Raw genomic sequence first — 13,244 nt, forward strand, 5'->3', positions numbered from 1 at the left:
TGCAAAATCTTTGTATTTCAGCAGTGAGTAACTTCTTCCTTTTAGCAATTTCCAAAGTGGCTCTTCACCAGTCTATAGCCCTGGTGGCTGAGGCTCATAGGTCAGAGATCTTTGGCTGACCCCAGTGGGAAAGTTAGGAGTGCAGCCTGCAGAAAGACATGAGTCAAGGTCAGAGTGCACTGCCCTACTGTGCTTTCATGCTCACTCTTACCAGGTTTGTGAGCTGGGCCCTGAGACCTGCCTTAATAGCTCATGGCTCCCTGGCCTGAGTGTTCCATTTTGCAGGAAGGAACTTGTTCACCATGCAGTGATGGCAAGTGGGGGCCCAGTGGAGTGCACTGAGCCATCTCCCACTAACGTGCTTGTATCTCACTGTGCTTCTGTGAGACAGTGCAGCTAGCCTCTTAGACAGCAGAGAGCAGAGCCTCAGAGCTGCCCTGCAGCCCCTCCTGGGGTCTGTGCTGTGTGAGTGGCAAGCCAGGACCCAGCTCTCCTGATTTCCTCCAAACCACACTCCTCTCTTGGATCTTCCAGGCAGGCCCGTGCTCCCTGACAGATAACCCTTGATGGGGAAGGGAATGTGCATTTTCCTTTCTCATTCTTTTGAGTGAGAAGTTAGAGGGAAGTAACTGGATGTCATGCTCTGGGGAACTTGATATTTGGTGAGCTCATCAAGTTGTGCTTTTCTGTTTCTAGATAATGGATCTGGATGTCCCTCTGTAATGCAATGCCACGTGGTCCAAAAGCAAACATGTATGGTAAGTCACTTGTCAAACTGACTTGAGCATTAGCCTGGGACTTCAGGTGTGGGCAGGAGATGGTGTGTTTGGATCTATGGACACTTTTGAGAGGGTTCTCTTTGCAAGGCTGATGGCTCTGTAGGCTGCCCTGATTTGTGACGGGTGCGCAGGGCCAGCCCCATTCAAACTCGGCTACAGGGCATTCTGTCGAAGCCTCTTCCATCCCTAGCTCCCCGGTGGCTAAGGATAGACTCTCATTTGACACTGTGAAGAAGGCTGGAGAGCAAGACACAGCAGAGCTTGGTAGCTGAAGAGAGGGAAAGTCAGGCTGAGGCTTCAGGCTTTGTCCCTTGTTCTGGACAGCAGAGATCTTCACTTAGTCTCTGTCCTTACAGCAGAGGCTGTGCTGTGGGAGTTGATGGAAGACTGAAGATTCTGTGAGACTTGCCAGTAGAAGAGTGCTAGAGAGCAGTAAGGAACTTGTAAACACATTACAACTACAGTTAGGCCGTCTGTAATGCGGCCTGATTTGGTAGAAGAGCATCCTCAGGTACACCATGCAGAGGGCGGGGAGGGTGAAGATAGGAGGAGGTGTCAGACATCCTAGCTCATTTCCACCCTGTCACAAGACACTGCTCTCAACATCTTGCCAGGGTGAAGAGAGCAGGGTCAGGACCTGCTCTCTCTTCCCATAGGCACAGTTGCTCCATAATCATCTCTAGACTCTTACAGCTTTTTGCTCCCATGTCTCAGGGCTACTGCCATCGTAGGAACCCAGGGCCTGGAGACAGCTCTGCTTTGGGAAATCAGGTGAGGTGTGACCCAGGAACAAGAAGCATACTCTCACCAATGACATCATGACAGCAAGAGAGCACAGCCCTCGCCATGGTGCCAGGGCCCGTGCGATGCAGCGGGCGTCCACCATTGATGTGGCAGCCGACATGGTGGGCCTCTCTTTGGCAGGTGAGCCTCCCACGCCTACACTAGTCATCTGGTCATGAGCATGACCCATGCAGGCTCCGTGCTGTAACAGTGTTGGAAGGGCCAGGGGAGGGCAACCAAGCCTCTGAGAGAGGGTATCCTGAATTAGGGCTCAGGCTAGCTAGTGCTCCTAAAACTGGGAGCTGGTCTGGTGAAACTGAAGATCATGGTTTTTTCCAGCTCTGGTGGGTGCCCTGGGCTGCCTTCTAGTAGGCAGAATGGAAAGAGTTCTGAGGTTCTTTTTGTTTGTTTGTTTTTTGTTTTCCAGAATATCTAAATTGTTTCAAAGTTTATAAACCATCTACTATAATATTTTTGGGTGGCCTGTAGGAACTAGTGTTTCTTGTTTCTATTTTTGTATAAAGCAAATACCGTCTAAATTCTGTGGAAGATTTATTTTGGGTGACTTTTTCTGTCATTTCTCTTCTACCAGGAAATATCCAAGACCCGGATGAGCCCATTTTAGAATTCAGCTTAGGTAAGTTCTCCTCTCTTGATTGTTATTGCTAGTCTGTCTCTAAGAACCTGCTGTCACTGCCACTGCTGCTTCTGGGGAGATGCAGCAGCTCATAGGCTGTTTCTCATAACCAGAGTGACTGAGCTGCCTGGGATGGAGACTAGAGCTGTGTTCAGGGGGACTGTTATGAATAAAGTTGTAGTCAACACATGGGTGCCAATCTTTTTATGGAGACAAATGTCCATGTTAAGAATGGAGTATTTGGAAGGCTGTGTGGTGTATGCACATGGAGCAGGCTAAATGAGCTCTGTGCAGGCACTGGGTAGCTGGCCACATTTTCACATCTGCTACAAAATTACTTGTCTCTTTGGAGGGAGGGGCAGTGTCACTGGGTGGGGGGCGCATACCTGGCAGAAGGAGGATGAGGGCAAAGGAGGGAAGAAGCCAGAGTTAGGGCTCAGGTTCCCTTTACCTCTAGGGATGGTGGGGGAAGTGTTCCCATCTCAGCCAGCACTGGGAGTGGCTATATTGATGTAGGAACTTGTGAAATCCATTGAGCTGTAAAATGGGCATGTGCTGTAAGAAATTTATATCTCAGAAGTGACTTAGCATAAAACCAAAGAAGTGAAAGACTGGAAGGCCACCCAGCATACCTACACCAATGAAGCAGGGGAACATGGATGAAACAGGTGTTGCAGGAGTGGAAGATGGTACCGAAGAAATTGTGACTTACACCTCTGAGAAGGGAGGGTGTTCCTGAGTGTGTCCCCAACAGCACTGCTTGTAAGGAGCAGCTGAAGAACAGAGGACATCTTGAAGTTTAAAACCTAACAGATGAAATTTACAAATTCAGTAAAGCCTGGAATATATCCAAGAAATTGTCTTGGCAAGCAACATAGGAAACAGGAGAGAGCTGGACAGTTCAGGGTGCCATCATTTAAAAGAGAAAATGGAAAAATGAGCACAAAGAGGAAGTTTAAAAATAATACAAGAAATCCTGTAGCCCTGAAAAATGTGAGTCTAGTTTAAAAATACTTCTCAAGGCATTGTGCTTTGCACCACATCTGGCAAGTGCCTGTCTGCCATTTTTCTCAAGCGCTTCACCTCTCCTTCCAGAACTCTGATTAAACCTTGATGACCTCCCGGAATTCTCAGAAACTACTTTCCTCTTTTCTTCCTCCCTCCCTCCCTCCTTCCTTCCCTCCCTTCCTTCCTCTCTTTTTTCTTTCCATTCTTCAGACTAAATAATCTTAGCTGACATCTCCCAAGTATGCCAACTCTTTCTTTGTTTGCCCCGAGCTAAGCTCCTCTCAATGATTTTTTTCAGTTCCGTTATTTTACTTTTGAATATTCTCCAAATTGCTGGGTTTATGATTTCAGTTCCTTCACTGATAATTTCTATTTAAAATGACATTTTCCTCGTACTTTACCTAGTTTCTTAGTAAGTCAGATATCAGTGTCCCCTCAGGGACAGGCACTGTTGACTTTTTAGGTTTTAAATTCATCTATGTGTGACCAGGATTTTCTCCTGTGTGGTCTTTTTTTTTTTTTTTCATGTTTTATAAATTGTGGTTAAAAATAAGACATTTGAACAATCTGATGTAGTGACTTTGAAAATCACATTCTCCCTTCTCCATGGTTTTCTGTTCCTATTCTTGTTACTGCTGTTGCCAGTGGTTTAGGAGCTGCCTCTGTTATGTGTGGCTCCGGGATACCTGCTGGCCACTTGGTAGGCAAGTTAAATTGGATATCCATATATCCCCAATCAATCTCATCCCCTCTCTCTGTTTTTCTGTCTCTGTCTCTCTCTGTCTCTGTTTCTCTCTCTCTCTCTCTCTCTCTCTCTCTCTCTCTGTGTGTGTGTGTATGTGTATGTGTGTGTGCTCAGATCTGAATTTTATGAGCCATGTTAAAGCAGTTGAACTCTCTAACTGCTGAGCTGTCTCTCCAACCAACCCCATCTGGATAATTCTAAGATCTTCATTTTATTCCCTATGTTCTGCAATTCTATCATGATAAAACTTGCTAAAGGTCCTTTTCAGTCAGAGCTGACATAAACTCCAAAGAGAGCCACACCTGGAGCCGTCCTATCGAAACTGTTGAAAGTTGAGAACAAAATGTAAAAAGCAGCAACAAACTGTGAGCTTTACATTTAGACCTAGTTTTAAAATGCCAGAGGATAGGGAGAGGGAAGAAGAGGAGCAAGAGGAGGAGGAAGAGGAAGAGGATGAAGAAGAAGAGGGAAGAAGGAGGGAGTTTGAAAGTAGTAGGGTAACATTGAAAATCCTTTAAAGGCAGCTAAGCTAGGATTACATAGTCAGCCAAAACATCTTTAAAACATCTTTGAAAGATGAGGACGTAATATTCAACCCAAATGAGTTCACCAGTGTTTTCCACATTGTTTATAGTAACCAAGAAGTAGAGGCAATCAAATACCCACCAGTTGATGGGCAGTGCCTCAACTCATTCAGAAGTTACTCATTGATATAAAGGAGCAAAGTACTGATGCTCGTTGTAGCATTAGTGAGGCTTGAGAATCTGCCAAGTAGAAAAAGCAGGTCACAGAAGGGCACACTGCACAATCCTATTATATAAAATGTCCAGAGGAGACGAGTCTACACAGGAAGAGATTCATGGTTCCTGAGGGTTGGAGAAGAGGAATGATAAATGGTTGCTTGTGGGTAGAGTTTGTTTGTTTGTTTTAATGTGGCTGTTAAGGAAGTAGACTGTAATGGTTGTAAGCTCTATGAGGACCTTGGGGTAGTGAATTATCTTCATAGAAACACTGAAAAGCCAAAGATCCTCTGTTGACAACTGAGTTCATAAATAATGAAGGAATGACCCCAGCTCAAGAAGTGTCAGGAAACAGGTTTTTGAGTGAGAGATACAACCATCTGGCTTTCTAACCCTCAGTGGCTGACAGATGAGAGATGAGAGAGACAGAAAGAGAAACAGCAGGCCCAGCGTCTTCTGAGGGCTAATTGAAGACCCAGTGTGACCACATGTGGGTGTCTCCTGAAACTTAAAAATTCCCAAGAATAGAGAAAAATCTTACATGCTTCTAGATGAAAAACAGCACTGCAAATTCTTAAAAAGGTAGTCTACCTAAAATTATATAGTCAGTAAAACCAGAGACTTTACATAGCCACATTTTTAAGGTAGCTATTATTACTTGACCATTTTCTGAAGCGAAAAGTGTGTGTGTGTGTACTTGTGAGCTCACAAACACACACATGCACACACACACACATTGGGATTAACTTCTATTTCTTTCTTCTTCTTCTTTGTTCTTTCTTTCTTTCTTCTTCTTTATTCCTTCTTCTCCTCCTTATTTGCCAAAGCCAGAGTTTACTCAGTAGAAACAAGGTTTCTTCTTGTTGTTGTTGTTTTTCTTTTTTTCTTTTCTTTTCTTTTTCTCTTTTCTTTTCTTTTTCCCTGAGAATATCAATCAGAAGCAATCAGGCTGGGGCTAGGGCTTGTATCTCAGTAGACAATCACATAGATCGTCCTTACCAGGACAACTGTGGCAGACTAAAACAACAGTGTGTGCATGCGTTCTTCCATCCTTCTTTCCTTCCTTTCTTCCTTCCTTCCTTCTTTCCTTCCTTCCTTCCTTTCTTCCTTCCTTTTTCTTTCTCTCTTTCTTTCACTCCTTCTCTTTCCTTCTTTCTTTCTTTCTTCCATTCTTTCTTTCTTTCTGATTATTTTATTTACATGTCAAATGTCCCCCTTGCCAATCTCCCCTCCACAACCACCCCCATTTTATCCCCCTCCCCTTTGCTTCTATGAGGGTTCTCCCCCACCTACCTACCTACTCCCACCTCATCGCCCTAGCATGCCCCTTCTGGGGCAAAAATCTTCCACAGGACAAAGGGCCTCCCCTCCCATTGATGCCATATAAGGCCATCCTCTGCTACATATGTAGTGGGAGCCATGGACTGGGCCCATGAATGCTCTTTAGTTGGAAGTTTAGTCCCTGGGAGATCTGAGGGGTCTGGTTAGTTGGTATTGTTGTTCTTCCTATGGGGTTGCAAACCCCTTCAGCTCCTTCAGTCCTTTATTTAGCTCCTCCATTGGGGTTCCTAGGCTCAGTCCAATGGTTGACTGTGAGCATCCACATCTGTATTGGTCAGGCTCTGGCAGAGCCTCTCAGGGGACAGCCATACTAGGCTCCTGTCAGCAAGTACTTCTTGACATCAGCAATAGTGTCTGGGTTTGGTATCTGGAGATGGGATGGATCCCTAGGTAGAGCAGTCTCTGAATGGCCTTTCCTTCAGTATCTGCTCCATTTTCTGTCCCTGCATTTCCTTTGGACAAGAACAATTCTGGATTAAAAATTTTGAGATGAGTGAGTGCCCCATCCCTCAACTAGGGGCCATGCCTATCTACTGGAGGTGGTCTCTTCAGGTTCTGTCTCTCCGCTCTTGGGTATTTCAGCTAAAGTCATTCCCATTAGTTCCTGGGAGCTTCTCACATCCCTGGCTTCTGGGACTTTCTAGTGACTCCCCCCAGTTACCCTCCCCCTATTGCTACATATTTCTATTTATTCTTCTGGCTCTCTGGACTTCTTTCCTGTCTCTTCCCATACTTGAACCTGTCCCCCTTTTTTCCCTCCTCCTTCCCTTTTCCACCCAGGACCCTCCCTTCATCTCTCTCCTATGATTATTTTGTTCCCCCTTGTCTTAGTCAGGGTTTCTATTCCTGCACAAACATCATGACCAAGAAGCAAGTTGGGGAGGAAAAGGTTTATTCAGCTTACTTCCACCTTGCTGTTGATCACCAGAGGAAGTCAGGACTGGAACTCAGGCAGGTCAGGAAGCAGGAGTTGATGCAGAGGCCATGGAGGGATGTTCCTTACTGGCTTGTTTTCCCTGGCTTGCTCAGCTTGCTTTCTTATAGAACCCAAGACTTTCAGCCCAGGGATGGCACCACCCACAATGGGCCCTCCCACCCTTGATCACTAATTGAGAAAATGCCCCACAGCTGGATCTCATGGAGGCACTTACCCAAGTGAAGCTCCCTTCTCTGTGATAACTCCAGCCTGTGTCAAGCTGACACACAAAACTAGCCAGTACACCCCTTTAAGTGGGATTGAATCCACACTTTGGCCTTCCTTCTTATTAAGCTTCACATGGTCTATGAGTTGTAGCGTGGGTATTCTGAGATTTTGGTCTAATATTCACTTATCCGTGAATGCATGCTATGCATGCCCTTTTGGCAATGGGTTACCTCACTCAGGATGATATTTTCTAATTCCATCCATTTGCCTGCAAATTCATGAAGTCATCATTTTTAATAGTTGAGTAGTATTTAACTGTGTAAATATACCACATTTTCTGTATCCATCTTTCTATTGAAGGACATTTGGGTTGTTTCCAACTTCTGGCTATTATAAATAAGGCTGTTATATGAATATAATGGAGCACATGTCCTTGTTATATGTTAGAGCATCTTTGGGGTGTATGCTTAGTTGGTATATCTGAGTCCTTCAGGTAGAACTACTTCCAATTTTTTGACAAACCACATGGTATTGGTACAGAGACAGACAGGTTGACCTTTGGAATAGAATTGAAGACCCAGAAATAAGCTCACACACTTATGGACACTTGATCTTAGACAAAGAAGCCAAAAATATACAGTAGAAAAAAAGAAAGCATCTTCAATAGATGGTGTTTGTCTAACTGGCTGTCTGTATGTAGAAAATTGAAAATAGATCCATATTTATCTCCTTGCACAAAGCACAAGTCCAAATGGATCAAGGACCTCAATATAAAACCAGATACACTGAATCAAATAGAAGAGAAAATGGGGAAGAGCTTTGAACTCATTGGCACAGGGGGAAATTTCCTAAACAGAATGCCATGGCTCACACTCTAAGATCAACAATTAATAAATGGGACCTCATGAAACTGAAAAGCTTCTGTAAAGCAAAAGACACAGTCAGTAGAACAAATTGTCAACTCACAGATTGGGAGAAAAATCTTCTCCAGATCTGATAAAGGGCTAATATCCAAAATATATAAAGAACTCAAGAAGTTAACTTCCAAAAAACCAAATAACCCTATTAAAAATGGGGTACAGAGAATTTTCAACTGAGGAATATTGAATGGCCCAGCAGTACCTAAAGAAATGTTCAACATCCTTAGTCATCAGGGAAATGCAAATCTAATGACCCTGAGAGTCCACCTTACACCAGTCAGAATGGCTAAGATCAAAACCTCAGGCTACAGCAGATGCTGGTGAGGATGTGGAGAAAGAGGAACACTTATCCATTGCTGGTGGGATTGCAAGTTGGTACAACACTTTGGAAATCAATCTGGTGGTTCCTCAAAGATTTGGAATTAGTTCAGTAGTGCTTTCTTACAATACTGCAGCCAGCGGAGGCAGAACTGACACATGAGGCAAACAAGAAGCTGACAGAAAAGCTTATCAGACAAGGAACACTTGAAAGAAAAGCAGGGCAGTAATGACAGGACCAGGGCCTCTCAAAGCTCTGACATATCCATGGAAGCCAGCACATGTAGAGGGCTAGCATAAAGACCAAATGAGCTTTATAGAATTGGAACACAAAATAAATGAAGCTAAAAATCTATGGGTGGGGTTTTAGAAAAGCCAATTTGACACAATTGAGAAATTGGTGATTCTAGGCAAAGGCCAAAATGAAACTTCCAAAATGAAGATGAAAAGATGAAGCAATAGAAAATGGACAGTATTAAAAACCATAGCAGTAGCTGGGCATGGTGGATACACCTTTAATCCTAGCACTTGAGAATGAGAGGCAGGCCAGTCTCTGTGAGTTCAAGGCCTTCTTAGTCTCTGAAGTCAGTTCCAGTCAGCCTGGGCTACCAAGTAAGGTCCTGTTTCAAAAACAAGCTGATGATACCACAAAACCTACAGTAAGAATGTTTAGTCTATTTGTATTAAAAAACAAAACAAAGAAGGGTTTTGTATTTGTAGTTGAGTATTTCTCCCAATCTAATAAAGCAAAACTGAAGATTCCTAGGTACATCATAGTAGAGCTATTTTGAAAGCCAATCTTGGAGAAATTGCAGAAGCTCTACACACACACACACACACACACACACACACACACACACACACACACACAAAACAATAATTAGACTGTCAGTTTTATAGCAGTAAAAAATAGAAACCCTGAGACAATATATTTAGAAGTCTTAGAGGAAATAACTACCTAGAGAAAATACCTTTCAATCATTCAGGTATTTTTAAGTCATACAAATGGAACGGATGCATCAGCCCTACCTAGCCTTGCAGTCTCAACAGTGCTGCAGAGTGCTCCTCAGGAGCAGGCAGACAGAGATGCCCACTAGAAAGGATTGAGACTGTGCAGCCAGGGGATTGTACAACAGCTATGTGAACAGTGGCTCTAATGTGGTACATGCACGAGTGTGATAGGGAGGAACGGCTGGCAGGACAGGATGAATGCAGCCACGGTATGATCAGAACCAAAAAAACATGGTTGGGCTTTGGTTAATGTGTTGGTTACTTTTCTATGGCTGTGGTAAACCCCATGACCAAGGCAGTTTACAGAAGAAGAGGGGTAGACATCTGGGATGATGGGGAGACGCAGTGGCATAAGCTGAGGGCCCACACCTTGGACCTCAAGCACATAGCAGAAAGAACAGCTAGCAGTAGGGAGAGGCCTTGAACATCAAAGCCCACCCCAGTGATGTGCTTCCTCCAATGAGGCCACAGTTCCTAAACCTCCCTACAGTGTCATCAGCCTGGAACCAAATGTTCAGATGCCTAAGACTATGAAAGGGTACTTCAGGGGACAGCAATCATGAGGAATTAATTAACTTTAATTAATGTTACTTGGAACACACCAAGGCATTGGTCTTCTCTAACCTACAGTGTGAAGCACCTCCTCCGTATTTTCTGTCTTTCTAATTCTTTCAGTGTTTCCCCTATTTCTTTCTGTCCTTCTCACTGTCTTCCTTTCATCCTGCTTCCTGCATGGCGCTTACCTCCTGTGGCTGTGAGGATGCAGTTTGGAGTTAGAGTTGATGCCATATGCTTGGTGATGATGGAAATACAGATATTATGGTGGCTGCCACCTTAACTGTCGAGAGTGTACAGTGGCATTACATGCGTTTGCATAGCTGTACAGCCATCACTACCATCTAACCCCAGGACTCTTGTTGTCTTAAAAAACTGGAGATTTAGGAAAGTTTAGTGCCCTTCTTATTTTTTAAAGATTTTTTATTTTATGTGTATCTATAAGTGCCTACATATATCATATTACATTGTATTATATTATATTACATTATATTATATTAATTATATGTAACTATGTTATCATACTCTGAATCAGAAGGCCTTCCTAGCATCGGTGATAGAGGAGGGAAAAGAATGAGAAGACAGGTTTTTAGAATACCCTGTCTTACTGACAGTGTGACCATGGTGTCTCTGGGAGTATTATTTTAAGCATTCCTTTGGGTTTGTGTAGAATAATGAGCTAAGTAGAACTTTCTCCAAAAGGATTCCTTTCCCTACCCCCCGCCCCGTTTTGATTTTGTAGCTTGCAGTGAGCTGCACACTCCATCGCTAGATCGAAAACCAAATAGTTTTGTGGCTGTGAGTGTCACCACCCCTCCGCAGGCATTCTGGACGAAACACGCGCAGACGGAGATCATCGAGGTGGGTGCTGCTGGTCCCTGTCTGTCAGGTAGCCCTCCTACTTACGGTTGTCTGTGGCCCCCAATGGAAGGGCCATTCAGTTCTTGGGCAGCTGTGACTTACGGTTCTATTTCAGCTCATTTATCCATTTTGTCACAGTCCTGGGGTGGCCCTTCATCTGCTACATCCTGCCTGAGCTTTGATGGACTATTGGTTAAGGAGGAACCTATAAGATTGATTGACTTTTAAGAGTTGAGATGTAGCTCTCCCTTGTCACTCCTGTTGCTGCTATGATTAGAAAATTCTGTTCATCACCAGTGCTTACTGTTTACTGTTTCCGTGTTTACTGTTAAGTTGGGACATGTCTGTATTCTTTATTAACTTTTATTTTTGCATTTTTTGTGTTCTGTATTGTGTGCTTTTAAAAATAATTTACATAGCTTTACCTAGGGAAGTTTACAATATCTTTTTAGAACACATTATATGAATTATGGTACAGATCATAGGAGTTTCTGACATGGTATTCCACAGGGTTTTATTTGTAATATGATTAATTACCAAATTGAACTTCATTTTAATTTTTATATTTCTATGCCTTTATATATGAACTCATTAATACATAATTTTAATTCAACTTTTCCATTTTAGAAGCTAGCCCCTTCTAAGTGAGGTTGCCTATGGCAGAAACACTTGTTGAGTACTGGCCGCAGGCTAAGCACTGCATTGACTGTTGGTACAAAACCCACAAGGACATAGTCCTTGCCCTCGAGCTTCCCAAGGGCAAGGGGGCTGAAATACACCTGATCACTTCCTGCACCAGAAAGCCTGGGGACCATTAGGGCATCAGGGTGAGGACACAGGAGCAGTATCCCTCTAAACAGGCTTCCTAGGTAGGACTTGACCACAAGTCTAGGTGGGGCATGGCTCTGCAGGTCTTGCAGGTAATGCCTGTGCTTCCAGTCTAGGACTGAACATAGTATGCAGGTGACAGCAGAGCATCATGGGATTTAAGAAACAACTATATCTGCTTAGTGTGTGCAAGAAACTGATTTTGTAGGCTGAGCAGAGTGCTTGTGATTTAGCACAGTAACTAGCTTTGCAGGACTTCTGCAAGAAGGTCTGCCTCTGACAGGTGTCTGGGGGAGGGATGCAGGCTGACTTTAGTGGAAGGAAGGAGCGGGGAGAACAGGTGTGTGGGAAGAGATGCTGGAGGTAGACTTTGTAGGAAGGGTTTGTGGTATCCGGGTCAGTGCCCGCTCACCAGACAAGGGGCACCAAAGCCGAATCCCAGACCTTTAGCCTGCTTTAACAAATTCCCAGGGCACGAGGAAGGAAGATGGAGGAAGGCTCATAAGCCCTCTAGGAGGGGCTGCCCAGCAGGCAGGGAGAGACTAGACCTAGAGCTGCTGAGAAGAGTATGGTGGAGCTCTGAGGCAGAGCTGCCAGAAAACAGGCACCTGTGATCTAGAAACCAGACCCGGTCCTAAAGGAGGACAGCTCTTGAAAGGTCAGTTTTAATTATTCCAAACACAGGAGTCTAGAGATAATTACTGAACCCATCCGTTTCCTCTTCCATCTGCCTTTGCACAAACCAGAAAGAAACACCCCTAAGTAACAGTCTAAAAAATACAGCACACAGAAACTGCACCATGAGAATGCCATGGATGTTGAATGTACACTCATTTCAGGTTCAGACAGGTCCTCCTCTAGGAGCGCATCCTCTGCACAGCCTCTGCAGGGCCCTGCTTGTCCTGTCAGCTTAGCAGTGATCTTGCTGGGATAGATTCTCTTTGGAGAATAGAGTTCTTTGGTTCTTGTTTGGTGCTGCCATTAGTGTTTGTGTTGAACAAACAGTAAAAATGTTAATTTCCTCATTCTGAAAATGTTAGGACGGTTAAAAAGAATTCCTTAAAATAAAATCCAACTCTTGTTTTCTGTTCTAGGGAACCAACAACCCTATCTTTCTAAGCAGCATTGCCTTCTTTCAAGACTCCCTTATCAATCAGATGACCCAGATCAAGCTGTCTGTGTATGATGTCAAAGACAGATCTCAGGGAACAGTTAAGTAACTGCAGTCAGGGAACAGTCTCCCTTCACTTAGAGTTGTGTAACAGTTCAAGCAGGATTGAGTTCACTACTGCCTTATGAATTAACCTGTGTGGAGACACACTTGTCTCTGGGAATTCTCTTCCGACAGTTGTCATAGGTTCACAAGGTGAGGGTGGTGGGTTGGAGGTGTTATCGGAACCACCGACTTCCCTGGGCTGTGGTACGCGTGCACGCCAAGCATCCTTCTACTGATATCCCTGTCTCCCCCAGATGTACTTACTGGGCTCTGGAACATTTGTGGTCAAAGATCTGCTCCAGGACAGGCATCACAGATTGCATCTGACACTGAGGTTGGTGTTGGCTTTATTCCTTTG

General features: G+C 44.1%; 1 protein-coding gene across 10 annotated transcripts in view; it reads left to right on the forward strand.

Moving 5' to 3' along the window:
• The window catches only part of Inpp4a (inositol polyphosphate-4-phosphatase type I A), a 114,210-nt gene that overhangs the window by 61,441 nt on the left and 39,525 nt on the right, over window positions 1-13,244 (forward strand). For all 10 annotated transcript variants that reach the window (XM_031367218.1, XM_031367217.1, XM_031367226.1 and 7 more), the window contains 6 exons: window positions 697-758; window positions 1,494-1,703; window positions 2,155-2,199; window positions 10,724-10,842; window positions 12,765-12,881; window positions 13,141-13,220. In XM_031367218.1, coding sequence (XP_031223078.1) covers window positions 1,598-1,703; window positions 2,155-2,199; window positions 10,724-10,842; window positions 12,765-12,881; window positions 13,141-13,220 — 467 coding nt within the window. In that variant the 5' untranslated portion in view covers window positions 697-758; window positions 1,494-1,597. The remainder of the gene's footprint in view (window positions 1-696; window positions 759-1,493; window positions 1,704-2,154; window positions 2,200-10,723; window positions 10,843-12,764; window positions 12,882-13,140; window positions 13,221-13,244) is intronic.

Source organism: Mastomys coucha, unplaced genomic scaffold, assembly GCF_008632895.1.
Source record: "Mastomys coucha isolate ucsf_1 unplaced genomic scaffold, UCSF_Mcou_1 pScaffold14, whole genome shotgun sequence".
NCBI classification, from domain to species: Eukaryota; Metazoa; Chordata; class Mammalia; order Rodentia; family Muridae; genus Mastomys; species Mastomys coucha.